We start from the raw sequence: 27,133 nt of genomic DNA on the forward strand, positions 1-27,133 counted from the left end.
CATCACAAGGCACTTCACAGGAATATTATCAAACAAAATTTGACTCCAACTACACAGGTCATAAAGTCACAGAGTCACAGAGATGTACAGTACGGAATAGACCCTTTGGTCAAACTCATCCATACCAACCAGATATCCTAAATAAATCGAGTCCCATTTGTCAGCATTTGGCCTATATCCCTCTAAACCCTTCCTATTCATATACTCATCCATATGCTTTTATATTATAATTTGTAATTGTACTAGCCTCCACTACTTCTTCTGGCAGCTCATTCATTACACGCACCACCCTCTGCATGAAAAAGTTGTCCCTTAGGTCTTTTAAATCTTTTGCTTCTCACCTTAAGGCTATGCCCTCTAGTTTTGGACTACACCACCCCTGGGAAAAGACCATGCCTATTAACCCTATCCATGTTGCTCATGATTTTATAAACCGCTATAAGGCCACCTCTCGGCCTCCAATGCTCCAGGAAAAACAGACCCAGCCTATTCAGCCTCTCCCAATAGCTCAAACCCTCCAACCCTCGCAATATCCTTGTAAATCTATTCTTAAACCTTTCAAGTTTCACAACATCCTTCCTATAGCAGGGACACCAGAACTGCACACAGTATTCCAAATGTGGCCTAACCAATGTCCTGTACCTTTCAACGCCTATACTCAATGCACTGACCAATAAAGGCCAGAGCATATTTGGGCCTTTCTTTCTTGTGTTTACATTCCCAAATGTGTGAGGCAACTGTGCAAGTAAGACCATCAAATGTTTACTCTCTTTATGAATCTTATCATTCCATTAGCAGCAGAATCACTTCATTCACCTCGGAACACTGATGGCCAATTCAGGCTTGTTGATCACAAAAAGGTCAATGAGGTCCTACAATCACATTAGTGGTACCATCTCTCTCATTGAGGTTTAACAATTTGTCCAATCAGCATACATTATCACTTGTTCCTCAAACTCTCATTAGTTGGTGCTCGTATGCTTTACATATTTCAAATACACGAACAGGACTAAGGGACTTAGCCAATTAGTTCATGAGCGATATGTGCCTCATTTCCATTTAATTGTCCATATTTATCAATATGATTTATCATTTGAAACACCTCAGTTTCATCACTCAATGTTTTGAATCCAGGCCAATAGGAAACGAGTTTTTGAAACAAGGTCGCCTAATTTAACTTTTGAAGCCCCAGTATAATTCTCGTGAACCCAGGCTATCAGTCATCAGTAACTGTTATCAGATTGTTCAAAAAAGATGTGGAATATCCATTTCAGTGAGTGGAGAGGAAATTATTTGTTGTGGAAGGGTGATTCTGTAATTGGAATTGCAAAATCTGATCCAGAGTGTGATTCCTGATGCCATTGCCAAAGTGACTCTGAATGAAGTCAATGAATTCTTTGCATGAGACGGCAAAGACAAATTATTTGACAGTTTATAAAACATTTTGACTATGGATAAATGTATCCTTGTGGAATTAATTTGTTCAATAATATGTTACATTGGCTTGATTAAAATTACAGATGGTGCATTTTTTTCATATTTCAAGGTAGCATTCCAACACCAACAGTTCACATTTTATACACAGTACATAAGCTGAACACTGTCTGGAAGGATTTTTTGAGGCTTTAAACAGCAACATATACTGAGACTTTTAAACTGAAATAAAAGAGAAAAAATATGTAACTTGTTAAAATTAATCTTTTATTTTTAAAAGGTACTGAAAAATTACAAAATACTACTTGCATACTATTACTTATAATATTATCCTATTTTGAACCTAACTCAAATCTAAAACAGCACAACATCAATTATAATATGCTTATTACTTAAAACTGCAAAATATTGCAATGCTATCATTTGGTTTCTGGAAATAATAACCTTTCCTAAGTATGTGACAGAGAAAAAATGTTGATCTATCCTGATACTCTTACAAAATCTAACAGAATCTAGACTGTGTAAGACAAATGATACCTGCATGAGGAAACATCATTTCAGTGAAAAAAAAATTGCTTAAATAAAGGAGTTAGTCGGAATGCTTCAAAGCAGGACACATTCCTGGTGTTGGCTTCATACAGTGCATTTTGATCATGAATTTTATTCATTGTGTAAACCAATATGTTCTGTGGTAAAATTTTATGTTCAATATTATATATTGGAAATAATTAAAGAGAGGTTATATTTTGAGTCTATTTCATATTTTTACAATATAGATGCAAACCTATTAAATATATTTATACACTAATATTGTATGAAGTGACTTGTGCAGTATTTGTACATTTGTTGCAGAATTATTTATGTCGAATTTGTATCATCAAACCACACCAAATGGACTAATTGGTCAATGCCTATATGGTATGCATCAACCTGTTCCCATTCTTCTTCAATTAACTCTCTCCTTCATATCCATCCATTCCTTTCTGCCCACCGCTCATATATTCATTCAATCAGTTATCTTTTCACTTTACCTATTTTCTGCTGTAGTGCACTTCAGATGTTAATCATTGTCTGGGTAAAGGCATTTCTCCTGAACTCACTTCTGGTATTAAACGTGGCCATCTTATATTTATTATTATTATTATTATTATTATTATTATTATTATTATTATTATTAGATTCCTCCAACTGTGAATACATGGGTATGGATCTATTAAAGGATTGCAGTTGCTAAATTGTATTGATATCATGTTGAGGATATTGCCACAAAGTTCAAGAAGGAAAATTGTATTAAATTTTAATCTCTCCTCGACCATGGTGTTAGGAGTATTCTACACAATGTTGTTATGTTGGGGGTGAGATAAGACAAAAACCTATCAATGCAGATCATGTAATACTCAAGAACTATATGTATTTGGTCTGCTTTGTGGTGAGATTAGAATGAAAATTAACATTCAAAGTGGACTTTGAAAATTAAATTGAAATCCAAGAATTGTGCTCTCTTGAGACTAGCCAGCAGTCAGGGAGCAAATCAGAAAACACTTCTAATGACCAATCTCACCCTGTGTTATATATTGTCAATGAACTGTGCTTCAATAGGCTCAAGCCACGCAACCAAATTGAATATTGAATTCAAATCAATTGATTGAATTTGAGTATTGCTGAAACAGACAGTGCAAGTATAATGCTAGATAGGTAAGCCATACATCCCAAAAGCTAGCTAATTTTAGTAAATAATCTATTCTTTTGGTTGTTCGTAACCGGCAACATGTTGACAATACCCAATAGTATTCTGCTTGCCAAACTGAAAAACATAGGGTGATTCCACCATTGGACAGCATTTGCTAAATAATTATGAGTGTGCTAAGAATAGTGCTGGCAACCAATTTAAGATTGTCAATCAGGATTACAAAGTGACACACTTGTGTATACTGGAAGCTACCTACTTCAATTCAGTAAAAACCAGCAGACAGCCGCTTTCTGGTTAATTTCCCAGAACAATGCCTTGACCAGAGTCAACTTTTCTGGTTTCAATTTAAACAAAGTTTGGCAGTTAACCGTCAATCATCATACAATTACCAGCATTTGCACGATTTTGCTTTTATCATAAAGCAACAAACTGGAACAGCAATATGGGCTGAAAGAGATCCAGGTGGCATTCTCACTGCATTGGAGGGATGTTGCTCCTATGCAACTCTTGAGACCAGGGTTATTGTGACATCACTGTTGATGTGTAAAGTCTCTTGGCCCTTGTGAAATGGTATTTTTCAATGTCCTTATAACACATTACTGCTTGGCCCTAAAATGTATTCTCTAACCAAAATGGAAATGGTAATGATAACACCAAGCACCTGTTAGCACCTTCTGCACTCATGCTTTGCTTCAATTCAAGTTGCACCCATGAGAACATATGATGAAAATGCTGACCAATTATATTTGTCAAATTCAATTGCACAAATACCTGGGCATTGTAATAAATTTTTAGCATTATCAATGTTTAACATATTCAATATTGTGCTTATCATGGGCATAATAGGAGTTACAAATGGTCTGGTTGCAATGTGCGATTAAAATTTAGTAGATTAAAGAGTTGCCACTTTTATTTTGCATTAAAACGTGTTTGTCAGTTTGTAATCTGGGCGCATCATTCTTTTTCTGCTATAATACACCAATTGCCATGATCATAAGAAGAATTGAGGATGTGAAGTTCTTGTACATTCTCTTCAATTAGCTGAGCCAATTCTCCTTCCCTGAAGACATGATAATATCTCATTAATTCTGTAGCATCCGCAAATTCCTCCTGCTTATCATCCAAAGCCACAGATCTGGTACTGTCAATCCCAGAATCTGGTGACTCTGTGGCGGATGTCCTCTTAAAAGAACTTGTACTTTCCTTGGATCTTGTTGCTTCATCATTTTTCTGAAAAATCTGTCTGTTAGCCTGACATAGATTTAGGATCTCTTGTCTACAGGATTCACTTTGATGGCTCCCTTGCTTCTCTTTCAAACTGCTCTCTAACCATTGTGATTCTTTATGGTTTGGATTTTCAGTGAATACTTCATCTTCAAAACTGTCTCTCTTCGTTAATGGTGGACAATCTCCGTCCAAGCTGCAGTGCCTAGAAGGTAAACCCAAGTTCCCCACAGGCTGTACGTTGTTCCTCCACTTGTGGATGACCTCAGGTGATTTCCTCATTGATTTAAAGTGATCAATATGTGTCTGCATTGCAGCCTCGTCAAGAGATTTAGAAAAGAACCATGAACAAAGCGACTTACCTAGATTCTTGTAAAATGGATGCTCTTGATCTTCAGACATCCTGGAGCAGCAATTTTCTAGCAAGGTATGGTTGTTAGTTCTGTATGAAAGTATTGTGTGTTGATCCTGCCTGAGAGACAACATTGCACTGGCCTCAGTTGGATCTGTTTTCATTTGATCTTTATCTTGTGCTTTGACTGTGTTCGCAGTTATGGGTTTGTTGTGGCCTTGACCAGACTCTGATGACGGTCGAGAACACAAGGATCGGTTCCAAGGAACAAAGATGTCCTGTTTTTCAAAGTGGCGGTGTTTTTGTTCCATTGCCCACACGTAAATCATCATCTGTCCTCCGTGGTGCAAAGTCCTTGTCATTTCTTTTATTGCTCGTATACGCCTGCCTTTTGTTGAGAAATGGTGAATCACTACAAAAAGAAATGATAGGGTTCATTTATAATGATTTTCACAATTGGAGAACATTCCCAGGACAATGGAGAAAAAACAGAGGATGGGGTTTAAATTGGTAGCTTTGATAAGGCAAATACAATAAGCCAAATAGCCTGCTTTTGCATCATTTGATTCTATAATCACTGAGTTGATAGACAAGATGTATAAACCCTAAAACAGATATGAATACTTCCATTATGAATATATGGCTGCAAGCTACTAATTTATAAAATAGCATTCAACAATTTCATCAGCACTTTGGAGTATAAGTAGCATTACTAACCATGCTGACAGCATTAAACTTCACACCTGTTGTACAATGGATCCAAGCATGTTATAGGATCATATCAAGCTGGTCATTTGACACATTTCAAACAATTCATCACATTCTGCTGCTTTTTCTCCCAGCACTACAAACGTACTTTTCTCATTTTCAATTTCATTAGGAAGTTACTATTGAATATGTTTCCACTTGCATTTCAGTGCATTCTTTTTGAAATATAAAAGCTGCATATCTATAACCTAAACTTGGTGAAAATATTGTGTTCAAAAGTGAGAAATAAATTGCTTTCAACCATTGTCATCTCAATAAGGGATTAAGAGTTACTAATACAGTCAATAATCCTACATTGGCATTTCAAAAATAAGGAGATCAAACCAGTTAATGGAATAGTCGGTGGGTATTAGCAATAGCTCATACCTCATAAAGCAAAAAGCAGCATCACTTTGAAGTCGCCTCCCTCACCTCCAACATGTCTAAAGCTGAGTTTTTGAACAAATAAGGACAGAGGAATTATTTGGTATCTGGAGAGTTGAACACAGTTGGGGCATAGTGAAAGGAGGGAACTGCTGACTGAGCTACTTCGTTCAAAACTCCATAATCAACAACACAATGCAAAACCAGATTACTGATTTGACTAGGATGGGCAAGATAACCACATTAAGCTGCCAGATTTGGAGCTTTCTAGCTAGTACTGCACCAAAATCTAAAGATCAGTTGGATTTGAGGGGAATTCCTAAAAACATGGCTGATTTTGTATTCCTCAGCCTGGCTCAGGGAGCCCAGCTTTTCTGCTTCTGTGGATAGACCCTCTTAGAGGCCCACTGCCAGGTACCTCTTCAACCATTCGATAAAATAATCTGGTCAGGCAGGAAGCCCTTCTGGGGTCAATCCAATGCTTAAATTATGTTTTGCTATTTCATTATGCACCTAGACCAGGCACTGACTCAATTACATGCACTAGCAGAGATCCTGAGTTTGGTTGTTGACACAGTGGGACAGAGAACTAGAACAAGGGGTCTTTGTCCCAGTTTCTTCTCACCACACAAAGGAGTTGAATTTTGTCCAGTCAAAAAGTGTTAACTTGTTTTCATTTGAGCAGCTGTGTATTTCCAGCATTCACTATTTTGTTGTAGTTATTATGCAAAAGAAGAGGGTGAATTATTGATTGGTGCAAACCATTTCCTAACCCCTGACTAAATATTGACAACAGCACATCTATTAAAGATTAACTTTCCCATTGCAAAATGGACCACTGTCCATAATAAAGAGAATTGGCAGCACTAATCCCAAAACACAAACTCAAGCACTCCTTTATCTAAGAAACAACTACATTGGAATTCAAATTGAATTTGATTAGGTTTTATTTGAAATAAACCTGATGAAATATAATTTGGATCAGTTTTAAGATACAGCCTTGATCCACTTTTCATTATTAAACTTCGTGATTTTTTTGTTTCACTGTAATAAGATTTCATTTTAAAATAAAAAACAAAACTCACAGATTTCAGCTACTTAAAAAAAGGCTTAACTAAGGATAATTTAACCAAGTTATGATAAAATATAAGCCATATATTTAATGAACTCAGTACATCTTAAAGTATGTAAGTTTTTATGTTAAATAAAGTTAAAATAGCTTTATTTTCAGAACATATTTTTGATTATTATTATTATAGGGAATCTAGTCTGTGTTTGCCAATATTATACAATTGCACATATTGGAGGATGATTTCAATAATGACTCTCTGCATTGCCTGGAGTGCATTCAATACTTTTACAGGACAGACAGGAAAATTGTTGAGTGGGGTTGTGGGAATCTGGGGAGGCAATCCAATTTTAATAGTTCACTGCTTTTTTTTTAATCTTCACCCAAGATTTCAGTTGTTTGCTTATATCGATGGAGTTCCTTACCTGCAAAAGGCACAGTCCCAGAGCAGCAATATCAGTGGTGCCAAATGAAACTGTGTCAAGGCATTGTGCCTGGGACTCCTCAGACCAGAAGCCAAGTGAAGAAGCAGCTAACAGTCACAGCTATGACATCCTTTTCATGCACACAGTCTAGACTTGGGCCTCTGTCTGATGTGACAGGGGCCTGGTCTATCTGCAGATGTATTCTTGACTCTGCCTCTACCACATGGCACGGTGATGGGAATCAAGCCATGTAATAATCTAAGGCACCAATACAAAGGTAGAGGAGCAGGTAGCACACTCCCAATGCAATCTATTTAATATGCAGTAGTGCTGGGTGAGTGGACACAAGGAGTGGAAAATCAGGCCATCCCTCTAATCTACATCAAAATCATGAATACCCTTTATAAAGAATTTACAACTTTCCTATATTTAGTGCATAAAAAAATTAATCTCACTGGATAAAAAAGTTATCAGAAGATATCAGCTCAATTGTGTCTTATATTCTAGTATATGATCATGTGATCTCTTCTCTTACCTCCAACAGAGATGATTGCATTAAAACACTGATCCCTGAACGGAAGAATTAGGTTATCACAAACCAGGGCTTCATGTCCATGTCTTTTGGCAATTTCCACCAAGGGGCTGCAATAGTCACTGCCCAGTTTATAAGCCTGGCTGTTAACATTAAGATACTTTCCAATTCCACAACCTGCAGTAGAGAAAGACCACCATTAATGCCAGCTTATTGCTTCTTAAAATGACACTTAAAGGAATTAAGTTTAAATATGGTACAAAGGATATACCACAATCTGGTGCATCTAGCAGGGAATGCAGACTGAAAAATGATTTTCAATCTGTGCATCGCCCACAAATGAACTTCTCTCATAAGCTAATAAAAGGTTTTCTCATTAAAACTTTGAAATGTTACTGCTGCCACGTTGCTCATAAGATGTTCAGAGAGTGGAGAGTTTGGCAAGCAGATCTTTATGGGATACCAATGCTTTACCAGGAATTGGGCCAATATCAGTGACAGACTCGGAGCAGAGCAATCCAGTGGAGAATGACAGGCATGCAGACTATACAAATAGTGGACAAAGTAGTACAGAATTTTATGGTTAGAGGTTTGGGCAGTTGTTCAGTTATGACTAGGAGTTCCAAATAATATGTTGTTTCCTTAGAGCCATAAGGAAGAACACACAGAAACACAGAGAATAATAATTATTGAGAAACAGCAGCCAAATACCGTGGTCCACCCTGGAACCAATTTTTTTTAAAAGAAAGTAAACTTCAATTGTTGCACAGTATAATTTTCAAATATATTAGTAACCAGATTTGAAAATGGTGAGAAAATACCAGATTGTTTCCATTTATCTCAAATCGTATGAGGACTGGGAGTTTGAGAAAGACAATGTACGGCTTTAGGACTGATGCAGAAGAAAAGGGTTCACACAACTTATGACATGCAATTTATTTTAGCAGAGCTGCCAATAACAAGTTTGCAACCGAGCACATTCCAAGAACACGGACAACGCGTTAAGAAATGTACTAAAACCTGTGCAACTGTTGCTAAGTTCAACAGAGAAAGGCGATTGTCTCTACCATAGTACAATTACGGGCCGTAAACCAGGAGAAATGTTTGGCCTTATGCACCAGAACATGTTTGACATGAAATGCAAATGCACATTGCAAATATTATCTGAAATGGCAAGTCTATGAGATACCTTATGCACTTTACTGTAAGAAGTGTATCTGCACTGCATTGATGCAATGTACAGTTGGAATTATGCATGCACCTTTACAACTATTCTGAATTAAGTATATGTTTGGAAAACAAAATTCAGGGAATGTGTCCATTGACATTCCTGATACAACCAATGAATTTGAGACAGAGCAAGATGTAAGGAAAGTCTTAAGAGTCTGTTAAATCAGCAAAACAGGTCTGTTTGAATAAGTTACTGCCGCAAATAGTCTTAGCAGTTTGTCTGAAGAAACAGTCTCCATGAACAATAGCACACAGAACTCATTATTGAAACTGCATCAATGTTTTCTAGTAATAGCACAGTAAGTCCTCAATCAAAATTCTATGAGTGGAGGACAGTTACATAAAAGTGATCTTTGTAAAATCAAAGTTAAAAATCACACAACACTAGGTTATAGTCTAACAGGTTTATTTGGAAGTACAAGCTTTTGGAGTACTGCTCCTTCATCAGGTAGCTGTGGAGCCGGATTTTAAGACAGAGAATTTATAGCAAAAGAGCACAGTGTCATACATGCAACTAATATGATATATTGATTAAATAAGACTTAACAGCAATCTAGGAATTGTTCAATATTTCATATGTTGCATCCATGACACTATGATCCTTTGCTATAAATTCTGTGTCTTATGATCGTACTCCATAGCTACCTGATGAAGGAGCGTCGCTCTGAATGCTAGTACTTCCAATTAAACCTGTTGGACTATAACCTGGTGAAGTGTGATTTTTAACTTTGTCCACCCCAGTCCAACATCAGCACCTCCGCATCATCCATAAAATGAATCACAGTCAGTTAAAGCAGAGTGGTCTCTGTGTATGATTGAAAGCGGTGCCAAGAACGGTGGTGTGATAATATTCAGTCTATTTCAGCTGGCTCATAAAATTATTAAATTTGAAAGCAAATGCTGGATTTCAGTGTATTTCTAGAGAAATATTAATACAAACATATTGTTACCAATCAAAGCAACACTAGTTTCCAAAAGTGAAAATATTAAAATAAAAAAATCTTTTGTTAAGTTACTGCAATGCCTAATTTGTAATTTTCTTTCTTAGTGAATTTCATTTTCTGGGCTCATTCTTATGCTCATATACTCCTGCTGACTGATGTAGAGTGAAGTATTTTCATAATTTCAAACTAAATAGATTCCCATAATGAATCAAAGCCTCTGCATGAGGTGGGGTTTGTGGTGTTTTTACAGGTTGGTCATATCTGATTTCCTTTTGTTTCAAGACCTGACTGAATAGTTTCCCCATTGACCTTTGGCAATTACCATTTGTGGTTGTGTAATTGTTCAGTTGAAAATGGCAATACATATTAGGCAGCTGAAAATGTGTTGCTGGAAAAGCGCAGCAGGTCAGGCAGCATCCAGGGAACAGGAGAATCGACGTTTCGGGCATAAGCCCTTCTTCAGGAATGAGGAAAGTTTGTCCAGCAGGCTAAGATAAAAGGTAGGGAGGAGGGACTTGGGGGAGGGGCGTCGGAAATGTGATAGGTGGTACAAACAAACCATTATCTCCCAGACCGTCCATAACCTCATCACCTCGGGGGATCTCCCATCCACCACCTCCAACCTCATAGTCCCACAACCCCGCACGTGGCCTGTCTCCCCAATATAGAGGAGGCCACATTGGGTGCAGAGGATGCAATAGATGATGTGTGTGGAGGTGCAGGTGGATCTGTGGCGGATATGGAAGTTTCCTTTGGGGCCTTGGAGGGAGGTGAGGGGGGAGGTGTGGGCGCATGTCTTGCACTTCTTGCGGTTGCAATATTAGGCAGCATCAATGTTTAATTCTCAGTCTTCACTGATCTTAGCCAAGGTAGCAATAGAAATGCTAAACTCATCTACCTTGTCCCTGAATTAGTAAGACAGAAATCAGCTATGTTCTTAATCACAGTCCAGCAACTCCCATATTTGACAGTGTGTGAAAGCTAGATATGAACAGCATTTGGTTCATCTGTAAAGGTCTTTGAACTCCCTTAAGTATCATTGTCTTTAGTACAATTGTGAAACATTCATAAGAGGAACGGGTCAGATAACTCTGTCCTCAGATAGATCAGGAGAGGTGTTGGATTCAGAATGCCAGAAGGGGAAGGGGAAATTGGCAAGTAATTAAAAAACCTTTGCTGAATATTTTCAAAGACTGTAAACTTCATTCTCTAACACATAGATACAGGGACTGAACCATAAATCACCAAAGTTTGAGAGACAAACTGACATGTCTCTGAACCAGTTCAAAACATGGATAGCAGTACAAAGAAGCAGTGCTTGTTCAATCATAAAGCCATAGTTATTCTGGTTTTGGGAGATTTGATACAGGAATATGCTCCATTCCAAAGTGTAGGGACTTCTGAAATTGAAACATTCAACAGGACAACGGTCAAAAGATTTTTATTTACACATATTGCATTTTCCAATGAAGTACTTTTAATATGTGGTCACTTCAATCATAACTTGCCAAAGGTTTTGAAAACAAGCATAAAAAAATTTTCTTTAGCGAAACAATTGTCCCAGACTCCTCCTATTTCTGACTGGAGCATTCCAAACACATCCATCCCAAATTCTCTACAAGCTTAAAGCTAGTTAGCTTAATCCCTTTGTAGAACAGTACCAGGCATGCACGGATTGAATTTGGTTGCCTTTTTGATAGCACTTCATTAACAGGGGAGGACATAAACCTGTGTGGAGTTTGCATGTTCTCTCCATGTCTCTATGGGTTTCCACCAGGTGCTCCGGTTTCCTCCTACAGTTCAAAGATGTGCAGGTTTGTTGGATTGGTTGCGCTAAATTGTCCATATTGTCCAGGGATATGTAGACTAGGTGGACTAGACATGGGAAATGTGGGGTTACAGGGATAGGGTAGGAAGCTGGATCTGGGTGGGATGTTTTTTGGATTGTTGGAGCAGACACAATGGGCCAAACGGCTTCATTCTGTACTGTAGGGGTTCTATTATTCTCTGATTCTAATATTAACAAATATGGACATTATAGATACATTATTAAAATTTCACTGTTAAAGTGTCCAAGCCATATAAAAACCATCCAATTCACAAAAAGAGGGGCTTCAAATTATTAATTTCTGTTGACAGGTTCTGTATCTTGAACTTGAATGTAAACCACAATAGCTTGGGTTTATGTAAATAGAATTTACATTTACATAGTTCCAAGGTGATTCACAGGTGGAAAATAAAGCAAGGCAATTAAAGAATACTTAGAGAAATCCCATTTACTAATACTTTGGAAAGCATTAAGTTTGTTGTAATTTCTTACCAACATCAGCGATAAGGCTGCCTGGTTCTTGGTCCAGGAGAAACTGTCGGACGCTGGGCCATGCCTTACTTCGGAGTTCGTTGAAGTATGGTGCTGTTTGCTTATAAACATTATGAACATGGGCTTCTTCCAACTGAATGGCTTCTAATTCCATCCTGTGATTTAAAGAAAAACTGGAGTTTTGAATAATACCATATCTGTGCACTTCATGTAACCTATTCAATCAGATTTAACTCATTTAACTATGAGTGTTGGCTCCTCTACCTTGACTGTATTCAGTGTGGTTTTGTCTATATTTGTAATCCAATTACTTCAAAGGTATAGTCCAGGTCAAGACTGTTTATAAGAATTAAGTACCTGAAGCTTTACCTCTACAATTTGTCGTCTTTTGCAGCACTTAAACTCACTTCTTGTACTGCTGCCCATTTAGAGTACTTCTAAAAGCAAAACTGGTGGAACTTTTAAAAAATATTCATGAAAATTTAATGGTTCCCTGTTTATAAAAACATACAAATGTTAGCTGGCATTGGGATTTGTCGATTTTACTCAGATTCTGAGCTGAATATGGTAAAAGGCAAAATGCATGATAATCCACTTTTTAACAATTGCAGTTCTTTTCACAGCTTGTCTCATGGCATTGTTTTCACCAATAACTATTCCAGTCCACCAATATCTCAAAATCTGAGATAAAACGTATGGAAATCGAAGCAATGTGATGATGGCCCCTATCTCAAGAGACGGAATTGAATAATTCCCCAAGTCATAAATGGGCTATGATCATAGGATAAAAGCAAAGCTTTGACAAAGGGTCAGTTAGACTCGAAACGTTAGCTCTTTTCTCTCCTTACAGATGCTGCCAGACCTGCTGGGTTTTTCCAGCATTTTCTCTCTTTGGGCTATGATCATCATCAGTTTAAAGATGCTTATCACATGCTGCTCCACATGACCATTTTCAATATAATGGCAGTGGTACCAGTGTGTTTGCAGTTGGGTAAATATTAAAGCAAGGCAGATCAAAACTCAGCTTCAGGTTTCTCATGTTGAACCATTCCACTGAAAATAGAATTACTTTGAGGTTAGTAAGAACCTCAAACACCTGGCTTTATAATCTAGAGCTGAAGTTTACTACCAACAGAGACAAGCTACGTGAGGAAGATTGCCAAGTTGTTTTGTCACAGATTATATTCCGGTGCCTTCTTTGGAATGATGTCAGCTGCCTGAAGAACATTCATAGCTGAACTCACAAGTGGCTCTTTGGATAAAACACCAGTGGGCTCAAGTTCTTGTTGGGTAGCAAGTTCCCTTCCAAGACACTCCATATTGGTTCTTGGAAATACCTAGCCCCGTTTCTAATCCTTCACCATCATTAGATTAAAATCCTTGAACTCCCTAACAATGCTGTGAGTGTCTCTATACCCAAAGACTGCATCAGTTCAAGAAAGTAGCTCATCTCTACTTTCGCCAAGCTAATCAGGGATGGACCATAAATGCAGGCTTAGCCACAACCCATGACTTAAAAAAAGAGTCAGTGCCTTCAGGGAATACGGGAAGAAATGAAGACAAAAATCAATATTTCTGTGCTATATCATCTGAGTAGAAATTTGATTTTCATTCCAACTGCTATTTCTTGACTAAAATGTTGCATTAAGTGCTTGAAGCAACAGCAACCTGGATTTTCATTGAGTAAAAAGAAATTGGTCCTAAATTTCGGGGAGGTGATCTTTAGTTCTGTTATAATTTTGATCCTATAGTATGGACCATGCTTGAAGCAACAATAACCTGAATTTTCCTCGAGTATAAAGAAATTGGTCCTGAATTTTGGGGAGGTGATCTTTAGTTCTGTTATCATTTTGTAATATGAACCTTGTGTGATATGAACCTTACAGAGGAACAGCCTGAACATCACTTTAAAACTCCATGTTTTGGAGACTGCTGCTTACCCCCTGTCTAAAGTACAGCAAGAAAAGAAATAATAGCATATAAATAAAAGCCCACATTAAAAATGGATAACCAATATTCTTCATACCAGTAAATAGTGAAAGAACTGTGGTTAATGCAACCAATTTAAAAAAATAATAGCCCATGGGGATCCAGCATTTATAGAGTTTCTTCCATCTTAACCCTTGCTAATGTAAGATAATCTGTGGTTCAATACAAAAAGACATGAATGGAGAAAGCTGAAAAAAAAATCTTCATTAATGGCACGGACGTTTCATGATAAAGTTTTATTAGGTAGAGTACTACACAAATCAACAACCTCTAAACATTCACAGATCATTTACTAACTGAAAGGATTCCAGATGTCACTCATTTTTGCTGCAAGGCCTTCTGAGTGTTCCCAATCATCCTGAGACAAGAATTTTCAAACACATGGCCAGAATTTCCACTCTGATAAGGGGACAAGAATGGAAATGGTTGGGCACATAATTTTGCACTGCCAGCCATTGAGCCAGTTTGCTGTTCTGACAGTCAGTGCTTTTGCTCAGCACTGGGTAAGGTGGGATATTGCAACCTCCCTGATTTATATCAAATGTCAACTGATCTTGGGAAAGTGTTGTGTTAGCTCATTAATGGCCTGGAATAATGGAGTACACAGATTACATAACGAATATGGTACAGTTCAAGTGGAAGATGGTGGCAACATAGCAGGGACATGGCTCTATTAGATTGGCTCAAAAATGGTTGCATGACCATCCATCAGCATAGAAGTGCCTTTGGGTAAGTAGAGTGAATAAAGAAGTGTCTACTCAGTCACCAGTGTGGATCTTTAGCTTCCAGGTAGACTATTAGACAATAAAAGGAGTGTGAGTGCAGCTGGCTGCCAGGTAGGCAACAGTTGGACATGGAATTAAGGTATTTGGACTGAGTGATCAACATGCTCAGGAGCACTGATGGAGCTTGAAACATGAAGAAGGCAATGAAGGCCATACCATCAGCACTAAGTATACCATCAAAGATGTTTCCTGTAACTACAATAGAATCCAAACTGCAGAAGATTGGGCCTGTCTAGGTCATGGTTTCTGACATGAAGAAGGCCTCACATCTCACAGCCTTGCCCTTCCAGTAGCCTTTAGTGTCACTGTGGCCTTGAATTGTTTTGACCTGGCTTATCCCAGGGATCAGCAGCATGTTCAAGCAGCAGTAAACCACAGGTCACTGATACACTATTTGTGAGAGCTGGACAATACAAAGAATTTCAAACAGCTCAGCCATTACAGGAAGAAAAAGCAGAGGGAGTAACCTCCATTATTGGGTTCCCACAGGTACAGGATAATATCAATCCTATTCTGTGGTCACCAGGCTTCCAAATGAGCAATCTGATGTGAGAATGAAGGGTTTGCACTCCCTCAACATTCAGCTGGATGACGGTCTAGACTAGCGCCTCCTTCATGTGTGTGCTCACTTTCTACCCACTGCCATGACTTTATATACTCCAACAATCCAGAGTGCTGCTGCTCCTCATGTTGTCATCAAAACTTCATAGAAAGATTCTAGGAGGCAAGGAATATTACTTGAAGACATGGTTACTCACATCTTTTCTGAATACCAAAGTAAACACACAAAGGGGCTACAGCTGAAATCATCTGCACAGATCGGAATATACAGCTCCAGCATTCAGACCAGACGTCATGCAGCAAACTCACATATTGTGGTAGTTTGCAGCATTCACCATAAGCTAGTCCTCCAGGAAGGCGTGGAACGTGAAGAAGCTGAAGCATTAGATCAACACATTTCAGTATAGGTTTTGGAAGAGGTTCAGGAAGCTGGAGAGCTGAGAAGTGCCCATATTGAGCAGAAAGGTGGCCCGTGCTGCATCAGGCAACAAAGTTCTTATCAAGATGTTGTTATCAGAAAGGTAGTACTGACCCAGGCAAGTTTACCCAAGCACTCCTCATTCAGCAGGACTGATGTGAGAACATATCTATTAAACACACAAATTTAAATAGGTCCACTCTTACAGCCTGTAGTCCCTCTCCATCAGTGTCAATACCCCATTGAAAAACCAAAACTTACTTTCACTACATCTTCCTTGTTTTGCAATCATGCCATTAATGTTTAGCATCATGGCTCAACCTTCCACTGTCAATAACCAACTACCGTTTATACAATCACAAATGAAACAAGTTCTGGTGTGTGACTCACTGCATCGCAATGTGGTGGTTTTCACTCTCGGTCATTTCTTACAGTACTCTCTGCGTGACCTTGGATGTGATGGAGGTAGCCTAACTAGCTATGTCTGCTTGCAGCTATAATATCTATGATGGCCATCTCCTTGTAAAAGTGTCAATAAGAACACTTGCACTGCTGTCATTGCATGAGTAACCTTTGTCACTGAACTCTGTTTCATAGATGATCATTCTGTCAGAAGGACCAAAGTGGCTGATGATGATGATGGCACCCACTGGGGATTGGTATATTCATCCTTGTTGGTGACTGTCCCAGCCTGTGGATGGCATTCTGGATGGCTGGAAGGGAGCACCAGCTAAGGTATAAAGTCTGCATCCTTCTTTGTGCCATAAGTGCCATTGATTGTGTCATTCTGTGTAGGTCATGGCACTGTGGTTACACAAACTCCTCATGCTGTTGCATGTGACTTTCCATGAGGCAGGCCACACTCTCCATGGAGGAACTCATGTATTCAAAGCCATGTGCTGCATATGATCGCTATTCAGAGACAATGAGCCTGTATCGCCTCAGAGAACTTCAATATGTGAGCTCACCTCTCTCACTGTTGCTTTTCTTGTGACTTAAAAGATCCTGCATCTGTACCCAGTTGAGCATGGTTATGTTTGTTGTTCCTCTCTTCAGGGTTCTGCCCACTGCTATCTCCACCTCCATCTCTTCCTGTTCACTAGTGTTGTGCTCTTCACCCAGTGCCATCCTTTCTCATTGTACATGAGGATCCACAGTGGTAGAGGTAATGGTGAGATGGTGCTTGTCTTGTGGCACCCCTTACACTTGAAAGCTCTAGTGATGCTGATGTATTGTCATGCTCTGCATCCCCAACTGATCTTGTTCACGATCTAGGAGGAGGTGACAAGAACTTGTCTGTGACAACAGAACTGTTAAGCAAGGGTTCATATGAGTGAAAGGAGTTTAGCTTAAAAGGTCTAGGTCATAAACGTTTGGTTAAAACCCTCAGGGGTATTCAAAGCTCAGAAAGTCTAAGCTCTGTTCCATGAAGACTCCAGACAGATTATATCAGTTTCTCAAGATGGGGAATTGAACCTAAATTTAGTGCTGTACATGTGAAAGAGAGAATTCTCTCTAGTGTAGGTGCTGTAAAGGAATGCCATTAGGATTAATGGGTTGCATTTCACTGTGTGGCTCAAAATCTTCAAATTTATGCAACATATAAAGTTTAGTTTGTTTCATTTTATCTTCAGTTTTCTTGCATAGTGAATATATCTTGTATTGTTAAACCTGAATCCCCAGTGTTGCAAATTTGTTTTTCAATGGAAGACCACCTCATTAAAACCAGTAAAAAAATCCTAAAGTATGATCTGTCAAGCCAAATTTCAGTCTGGGACCTGACTTGTCCAGGATTAACATCATCAAGAATCATAACAGTATGCTGTTAGACAAGAGGAGTGCACACCATCTCTTTTATCTACAGAATTCATGATCCTTCCATCCTCTCCTCCAGGCATACTCATCTTTCCATCATGTTCTTGGTCACACAGTGCTATCCTCACAATGTATAATGCTACCACATCCTCTATGGCAGCAAGGATGTTCAGCTGGCTTTCTCCCCCTCCTATGCATACTCACTTCAGTGAAGTCTGCACTCTCCTTTCCTGCAAGGATAAAAGGGAGAGAGATAAGATAATGCTAACTTATCTTTCAAATAAGAAGCTTTGTGTGTCAGTGCTGCCTGATCCTTAACAGCACCAGAATGCAGAGCATTGCGCTGGGTCAGTAATTACCCTGATGCACAACTCTTCCAAGCTTATAAGCATTTTTTTGCTGCTATTTCTACTGGTGGTGTGATACCCAGAGGCCTGTCAGTTGCTGAATCATTTTGCACTAAACTTGCCAGAACAAAAATTATTAAACGTTTTGTGGCATTGCACCCAGGTCCATCAGATGATGCAGTGGCTCACATGTTCTGGCACCTTTAGCCTGGCTGGCTTATCCCAGTGTCTCCTGACACTCTCTGAAAACGGAGCATCTGCATCTCTTCGATAGTTTATAATATTATTTAAGGGCTTTGGTTGTTAACAATAGGGCAGTCATACCGTTCTTACTGTGTCTCTGCCTCTCCCCCTGCTGACTTCGGCCTTCCATAACTCTTGACGTCAGCCCCCACTAGATCCAACCGTGACCAAGCCTTTAAATCAGGCTTATACTTTATAGGCCCCACTTTCATCCCATGCTTGCTGCTGCTATTGAGTAGCATGCCCACCTGCCAGTGCTGCCCACCTGAACCTGCACTGCAATGTAGGGATAGGGACCCAGAAATTGTTCTGACATCGGAGCTAGGCACTCAACTAAAACTTGCTGACCATGAAGAGAGTGTGTCACTAGACTCATAATCCAGTAATTTAAATTCATGAGGGTTATGGATTTAAATGCCAATTTAAATTTAGTTAATACATTTAGAATTGAAATGGTGAAGGTATCATTGATTATTCTAATAGCCAATCAGGGTTAATTAGGGAGGGAACTCTGCCATCTGTAACCTGTCTGCTTTTCACGTGAATCCAGATCCAGACCAATGAGCTTGAAATATTCTCGTAAGCCACTCAGTTCAAGTGTTTAGGGATGGGCACCAAATACTGGCCTTGCCAGCGATGCCCACATCCAATGAAAGAATGAAGGGAAATAGAAAGCATAAATAAAAATAGAAAGGACTGCAGAAGCTCAGCAGGTCTGGCATGTCTGTCGTGAGAGAAACACAGTTAATATATTGAGTCCAGTACAACTCTTTCTCAAAATGTTAACTCCATTGATCTCCCCTCCAATAAAGTCAGACCCCCTGAGTTTCTCCAGTTCCTTCTGTTGTTATTTCAGATTTCCTGAATCTCTAGTCCTTTATTTTTACTTGAAATAAAAACATGGGTAGATCTTTTCCAGCTCCTGAAAAACCAAGGCAAAAGTGAGTCAGATGGAAAAGTAAAGTGAGATTGGAAAAATAAGATTCTCAATGTCAAGAACAAAAAGGTCTGATTTTCCACCCAATGTTTTGACAGAGGAGAATCTCACTAGTGAGTAGTGCGAGGCACATATGCATTCCTTAAGATCTCTTTTCTGCATAATTTCACTTAAATCATAAACAATTTGTTATTTTCTCATCAGTGGAGGAAAGATAGACAGTGACAATTCCCAACGTAAAAATCAGAGTGGGTACCTTATGGCTTCAGTTCAGTGTTTGATCCTCTGGGTGTCACCTTGGCCAGCAGTCCCTAACATCGCAGGGTATGTGCCATGGGCAAAAACCACCTGCATCCTTTGTCACTGAGGTTTGTAATGGACACATACCAGCCTCATCACATCCCCAGGGTATTTCTCTGACTCATTTTCAATGTGCTATTGCTGCCAGGCCACTTTGTGCTCAAGGATACAAGCACATCTCATGCTTTAGAACAAGGTATATCTCAAGACTCTTAGCTTGTAATTTTAGCACTCACTTACTTTGCACTAACTTGGTTGCTTACTGTTTCTCTGTCTTGCCTTGTTCGGCTTTGCCAGAGTCTGCAGCCTCACAGTACATCTGTTTTGCCTTGTCTCTTAGAGTAGACACAATGTCAGGCAACTTGGCTTTTTCCATCTGTTTGTGGGAATTTGGGTGTCACGGACTCGACCAGCATTTATTGCCCATTACAAATTGCCCAGAAGACAGGTGAGAGTGAGCCACTTGGGATGGTCGGTGTCAAGGCATACATATCATTTGAGTTCAGTGATTGTGCCAGGGTCAGTCCTGCAAGTCCAATGTAATTAGCCCATAGTTTTATGGTAAGTCAACCAGGAAGATGCACAGATATTAATCTGGGTTCTGGTAACTTACCAGACAGTGCTGTCATTCTACATAGGTCCTACGGGTGACCCCTGTCAAAGGGGCTGATGCTGTGATAGGAAATTTGGGAAAGTCAATTATGAGGGTTGGAGGCAGCATGCTGCGATGCAGAGGGTACAACAGTTGTGACGGGGAGCAACTCAGTCCATAAAAGTGGGATAGACAGTGGAACATGGGTAATGCAAGAGGGGGTCATTAATGGTTAACACTACTCTAGCTTCAAGAGGGTATACTGTGCATCATAATGTTTGGCAAAATTAAGTTGTAAGTCCTGGGACCAGGAGAAATAAGGGGAGATGAAGAACTAAGTGAAAGAGTTGAGAGGGAACATGAGGAAGCTCAGAATTGATGGATGGATAGGAAGTGCTGGAAAGAAGCGAGCAAATAGTTTGGGACTTCACCCAGATGGTGAGGTTGAGCCTGCAATTCACTCTGCAGGGTACGACATGTGTTGTACCATCCTCATCAGAATTGCAAATATGCAATGGAAATGAAAACAATGGCTGCCACAACTGCCAAAGTGTATGGGGAAGTACTTTTTTTTCCCTGTCTGAAGATGAGGGTTCTACTTGTACACAATATGAAGCCCTTCAAAGGGTAATTGCACTAATCAAGCACTGAATCAGTACATATTGAAGTTATCTGCATGGGAAATTCTGAATATTCAAATTCTGTTCATGAAACGCATACAGTCATAAATGTGCAGGATATAAATCCTGGCCTGGCCACAAGCAACCATGGCTACGTCATTGGTTATTACAGACTGATCATTGTCAGCTCTGTGAAACACAAATAATCACAGGTCATGTTAAAATTGTCACTTGTGAGCCACATTTCAAAAAGACAATCCAAGATCTCATAAGAACACTGAGCTGATTTCCTCTAACCTTTAACTGTAAACATTTTTATATGTAATATTGCCTTTCTTGGATAGTGTGGTGGGGAGTGTAGACAGGTTTCAGTAACTCTGAAATCTCTTCCTTTATTTGTATGACAAGGCTTGTCCTGCATACATCAAAATAATGTGCACTATGTTTAAGGTTTATGTACAGGTGACCACGAGTTGGAGTTTTCCATGTACAACTGCATTGAATACTGTAGTACGCCAAACTATCATTTATTTTTGATACGGATGCTGATTGCTTACATTACTAAGGATGCACTCTGTTTCTGATAGTCCTCACCCAGGTTCATTAAGACCATGATTGATGGATCCAGGACAATACAGCTGCGGTTATCAGTTCTGAAGCTGTTGTATAATGAAGACACAATGAAAATAAGGAGAAGCAATTATGCCAGCAAACCCAATACCAGCAGCAACTCCAGCAGATGCCAGCAGCCCCAGTTGTGACCTGAAAAGGTAAGGAAATATCCAACCTCAGAGCTGTCAAGGTGACAGTTGTACCAGACTGATATTTTCCAAGCTGGTGATTTATGTGGAATCTTTCAATCTTTCAACCCATGAGTGTATCAATGTTTTTCCCAATGCAATTTGTGCCAGATCACACTGTTTCACCTCATTTCCTCATGCTGGGTCAGTGCTCCAGCATTAGGAATTAGGCTCGGGTCCCCGGCTACAACTCATGATAACTGCACATTAAGTAGGCTGCACATTGCATTGAGAGTGTCATATCATAACAGCTGACTTCATCAACAGAAAAGAGCTTTCTTCCATCAATGCCACATCATAAAGGTCTGCACCTGTACCCTTGAAATAGCCATGATTCCTGTATTCTTGACAACTCTCAGGTTCCTGCTTCCTGCTTCAAGAGACAGAAATTTAACAAGGGTGGCTGCTGGAAGACAAGGGCTACCCTCCCCAACCATGACTGATGACTTCAATACACAACCCCCTGACTGAGGCTGAGCGTAGATACAATGCAACCCACTCTTACAACAGGTCCATAGTGGAGAAGACAATAGGCCTGCTAAATTGGCCCAAGCGGGCCCTGCTATACAGTTCAGACAGAGTGTGCTGCATAATCCCAGCATACTGTAATCTGCACAATTGGAGTAGGCAAAGTGGGGATGTGATGGGTGCCAAAGAACTGGGAGAGCAATAGCAGTCCTCTGAGGAGGAAGATAAGGACTTTGGAACAAGAGGAACATCACCTTCAGCATGTTAGATTTATGCATCATCAGATATAACAAGCCAGACAGGACTGAATTGACAGCCAGTTTCAATAGATGTCAGTTAGTGGGGTTATCATTCATTCACTGCACAATTGCTGATGTTTGAGAGGTAAGCAGCCTCTGTTTATTCTCAGATCCAAAATTTTGTTGTTTGCATTTTCTTTGCTCCTACTGTATTGCAATAAAAGTTAACATTTCCAACAGTTTGAAGACTTTACAATAAGTCATGCTCCCATATTGAACACTACTGACAAGATGGTTTGCCATACTGGGCACTAGTAAAAGAATAGCACTCCTTTAACATGGGACAGAAATAAGGACAGGTAATCTCTAGAGCTTCATTCTTGTAGCTGCAGTTACCATGACACTCTATCAGATCAAGTAAGATGTCAAGTAATAATACAGTTATGAATGTGAGATTCTATTTCCAATGAGTTATGTGCCTTAGATGCTTTTCATTTCTATTTGTGCCTTATGCCTATGAAGTGCTATTTCTGGCTGACAGCATTTGACCTGGTGGACAGTTAGGTTTTAAATATGGTGCCAGCATCACAAATCCCAGAAGAGCTAGGCAGCATGAGTTCTGCTGCCACTGGTGAGTGAGTAATGGTGAATAGCAGCACCATAGAGGTATGGTGCTTACATAATGAGGTCAGTAGCAAAGAATTGGATCCAATAACCTGCTGAGTTCACAGACAGAAGCCCTCAGTGAAATTGCCCAAAATGGACACTTTGGCAAATTTTAGTAAAATTCAACCCCATATCTCCCCTCATTAGCCTGAGGCCAATCTAGTCTCTCAGGTGAACCTACAAAAAGAAAAGCCATAGCACTCTTTAAAAGAAGAGCAGAAATTTCACAGTATGCTGGCCAATATTTGTGCTGCAGCAATATCACTGAAGCAGATTTTTCTGGTTATTATCTCATTGATGTTTGCAGTGCCTTGCTGTCGGCTGTTGCATTTCCTACAATGCCACAATGTAATTGCCTTCAAATGTAATTGTCTGTAAAGTGCTTTGGCACATCCTGAAAGGTCATCAAGTATCTCACTTAATACTCTCAAGTCTCAGAATCTTTCACCCGTGAGTATTCCACAGCCCAGTTCCCATAGCTATATCCGAGTTAAATAGACACTTTTGCCACTTCCTACAATTCAACTCCATGTGCCATTTCCCTCTGTTTTTCCAGCCTAAAAAAGAAGTGTTGAGGACACACACCTGAAACTGGTGGTTTATTCAAGTAAGAGGGTTTTTTGATGTCCCCTCAATACTTATTGCCTGAAAATAGAAGCCTACAAATTGTCAAATAAGCCCCCCTGAAAGAACACCTGGAAGCTGCAACCAGAAATGCAAATTTTTAAATTGTACACATTTGATTGCGAAGTCAGGTAGATCAGGATCTAGAAACTATCTTTTCTATTATAGGGCATAGGGTACTATATGGAATAGGAGAAAGTGAGGTCTGCAGATGCTGGAGATCAGAGCTGAAAATGTGTTGCTGGAAAAGCGCAGCAGGTCCGGCAGCATCCAGGGAACAGGAGAATCGACGTTTCGGGCATAAGCCTGAAGAAGGGCTTATGCCCGAAACGTCGATTCTCCTGTTCCCTGGATGCTGCCTGACCTGCTGCGCTTTTCCAGCAACACATTTTCAGCTACTATATGGAATAGAACATTGCAGCACAGAAAAAGACACTCAGCCACTGAGAGCTCTTGAGAACTACTATCTATCAGTCCAATAACCCCTAGTCTTTCCCCAAAGCAATGCAAATATATCTGATTTTCCATGAAAGTTACAATTGAATCTGTTTTCTGCATCCTTTCATATAGTGCATTCCAGATCATAGCAATCTGTTGTTTAAAACATGTTTCATCATCTCTTCTATTGTTTCTGAACCCATATTTAAGTGGAGCAATCTTCAGAGCAGATAATAAACCTTAGAACATTGGACTCATATCACGTTACTATTTAAATACAATCCTCTTTAATGTTTGAACCAAAAAATGAAATAGCACCCACAACATGGAAAATAAGAAACAACGACGTAGATCCAAATTGTTTTCTAATTCTGAACTAATCCAAGGCTGCCAATTACTCCTCAATCAATAAGAACAGTGGTTGTTCCATTAGAATTTTCCATAATGTATTGACTTTACATTTCCTCAATAATGGGATCATTAAGGCTTGGAAAAAATTATTTGACATAAGTACAGTACAATGTCACAGGCATAGTTAACTTTATTTAAAGCAACAACTTAAGTTTTAAATTCTCGCTCTTGTTTACAAATCCTTCTCCCTATTTCTGTTATCTCCTCTAACATTAAAACCCTCTGATATATCTGCTCTCAATTTATTCTGGTCTCTTGAGCACGCCTGATTTTAACTACTGCACCTCCCTGGCCAGACCTCAGCTGCCTTGATCACAGGAACTGTGATTTCCTTCACACACTTCTCTGCCTCACTTCTACTCTCCCTAAATCTGGCCTCTCCTACCAGGTTTCTCTTCATCTGACGTAATATCTCTTTAAGTGGCTTGGTGTAATGCTTCTTTAGCAGTGGGACTTTATGATGTTTCATTGTGTTAAAGGTGCCTTACAAATATAAATTGTCATTGCCACCATTATATGAAACAGAAAGAGATATTTAGCAGACAATCCACCAGGCAAATGTACAAACAGACAAGGAGTTGAAAATAGTAAAAGCTGTTGAAACGTTGTGTTTTATGACTTCATTCTCAAATTAAAATGTCAAATGTGCATTTCCACTGCTGAAATAAAATATTCAATCCTAATTACAGCTTGGAGCTGAAAGACACTTCCAATTACAGGGAAATTTAGGCCTTCTTATATCCTTACTGAGCTAAATGCACACACTGACATCAGCAGCTTTGTTTGTTTGGATGTAAACAGTCCTAAAATAGCAACTGATCTTACAGCTTACCTGCTATTCTACGTCAGTTCCACATCAGATGGTGCTGGGTTGTAACCTTTACATTCAACACTCAATGTCTGTTTTTATCAGTGCAAATTTTACCCTTTAAAGCATCAAGTAGACAGCTTTTCAAATACTTACAATTTCAGTCACACACATTTTGGGTAAGTGTCATGGCTGTTGCAAAACAGAACTAAAGAAATGCACAATCCCTCACACAGCTGTTTCATTCATAAGTACATGGCTGAATTACACAGAAAAGAAGACAATTTAGGCAATAGACAGGAATGTTAATAAGACCATAAGATATAGGGAAAAGTGACGGCTGCAGATGCTGGAGATCAGTGTTGGAAAATATGGCACTGGAAAAGCACATCAGGTCAGGCAGCAGTGGAAGAGCAGGAGAATCGACGTTTCAGGCATAATCCCTTAATTAGGAATGTGGAGGCAGGTATGGGGGCTGAGAGATAAATAGAAAAGTGATAGTCTGATGCAGGTGGAGGGTGATGGTGATAGCTCAGAACTGAGGGTGAAGCGAATAGATGGGAAGGAAGATAGACAGATAGGGCAGCTTCAGAGGGTGGTGTCGAGTTAGAGGGTTGGATCTGGGATGAGGCGGGGGGAGGGAAGATGAGGAAATTGGTGAAATCAACATTAATTCCAAGTAGTTGGAGGGTCCAATGCAGAAGATGAAGTGGTCTTCGTCCAGGCATCGGGTGGCGAGGATTTGGCAGTGGAAGCGGCCCAGGACTTGCATGCCCTTGGCGGAGTGGGAGGGGTAGTTGAAGTGGTTGGCCACATGGCAGTGGGGTTGTTTGGTGTGTGTGTACACCAGAGATGTTCCCTGAAACATTCGTCAATTGGCATCCTGTCTCCCCAATGTAGAAGAGACCACATCAAGAGCAACGGACACAGTAGACGAGGCGTTTGGACATTCAGGAAAATCTCTGCCGGATGTGGAAGGATCCTTTGGGGTCTTAGAACGAGGTGGTGGGGAGGTATGGGTGTAGGTTTTACACCTCTTGTGGTGGCAAAGGAAGGTGCCGAGTGTGGAGGGTGGGGCTGGAAGGTCCCAGGGCAGAGGTGCAGGAAGTGGAAGAGATGCACTGGAAGGCATTGTTGAATACATGGGAGTGGAAATTGCGGTCCTTGAAGTAAGATGCCATCTGGGATGTCCTGGAGTGGCACTGCTCCTCCTGGGAGTAGATACGGTGGAAGACGACATGGGGTTGAACTAGCCCATTTGGCTGATCAAGTCTGTTCTGCCATTTGATCATGGCTTATACATTTCTCAACACCTGCCGTCTCTCCGTAACCCTTGATCCCCTTACCAGTCAAGAACTTATCTCTCTCTCTCTCTCTCTATCTCTGTCTTATATGCATTCAATGACTTTGCCTCCATAGTCCTCTGTGGCAATGAGTTCCATAGATTAACCACCCCCGGCTAAAGAAATTGCCCCTCATCTAAATTCTAAAGGGGTTGTCCCTTCACTCTAAACTTCTGCCCTCAACTCCTACTCTCTCTTATTAGTGAATAGACTTGGAGAGTGGGTGAAGAAGTGACAGATGGAATACAATGTGGGCAATTATGTTGCTATGCACTTTGGTAGGAAGAATAGAAGTCTAGAAAATTTTCTAAATGGAAAAAGGCTTCAGAAATCTGTGGCACAAAGGGATTTGGAAGTCTTCTGGTTAAGTTGAGTTGG

At 39.8% G+C, this 27,133-nt stretch overlaps 1 protein-coding gene across 5 annotated transcripts in view; it reads right to left on the reverse strand.

Annotated features, from left to right (window-relative positions):
* Positions 1-1,715: 1,715 nt before the first annotated feature.
* Positions 1,716-27,133, reverse strand: part of LOC122549999 (probable tRNA methyltransferase 9B) — a 113,371-nt gene continuing 87,953 nt past the window's right edge. For 3 of the 5 annotated variants that reach the window (XM_043690363.1, XM_043690354.1, XM_043690381.1), the window contains 3 exons: positions 12,352-12,506; positions 7,861-8,034; positions 1,716-5,112 (listed from right to left, as the gene is read on the reverse strand). In XM_043690363.1, coding sequence (XP_043546298.1) covers positions 4,079-5,112; positions 7,861-8,034; positions 12,352-12,505 — 1,362 coding nt within the window. In that variant the 5' untranslated portion in view covers position 12,506 and the 3' untranslated portion in view covers positions 1,716-4,078. Of the gene's footprint in view, positions 5,113-7,860; positions 8,035-12,351; positions 12,507-17,950; positions 17,972-18,123; positions 18,150-27,133 lie in introns of those variants that run through there. The other 2 variants (XM_043690372.1, XM_043690390.1) reach the window with 2 other exon arrangements.

The sequence above is a fragment of the Chiloscyllium plagiosum genome, chromosome 1 (genome assembly GCF_004010195.1).
Source record: "Chiloscyllium plagiosum isolate BGI_BamShark_2017 chromosome 1, ASM401019v2, whole genome shotgun sequence".
In the NCBI taxonomy this organism is placed as follows: domain Eukaryota; kingdom Metazoa; phylum Chordata; class Chondrichthyes; order Orectolobiformes; family Hemiscylliidae; genus Chiloscyllium; species Chiloscyllium plagiosum.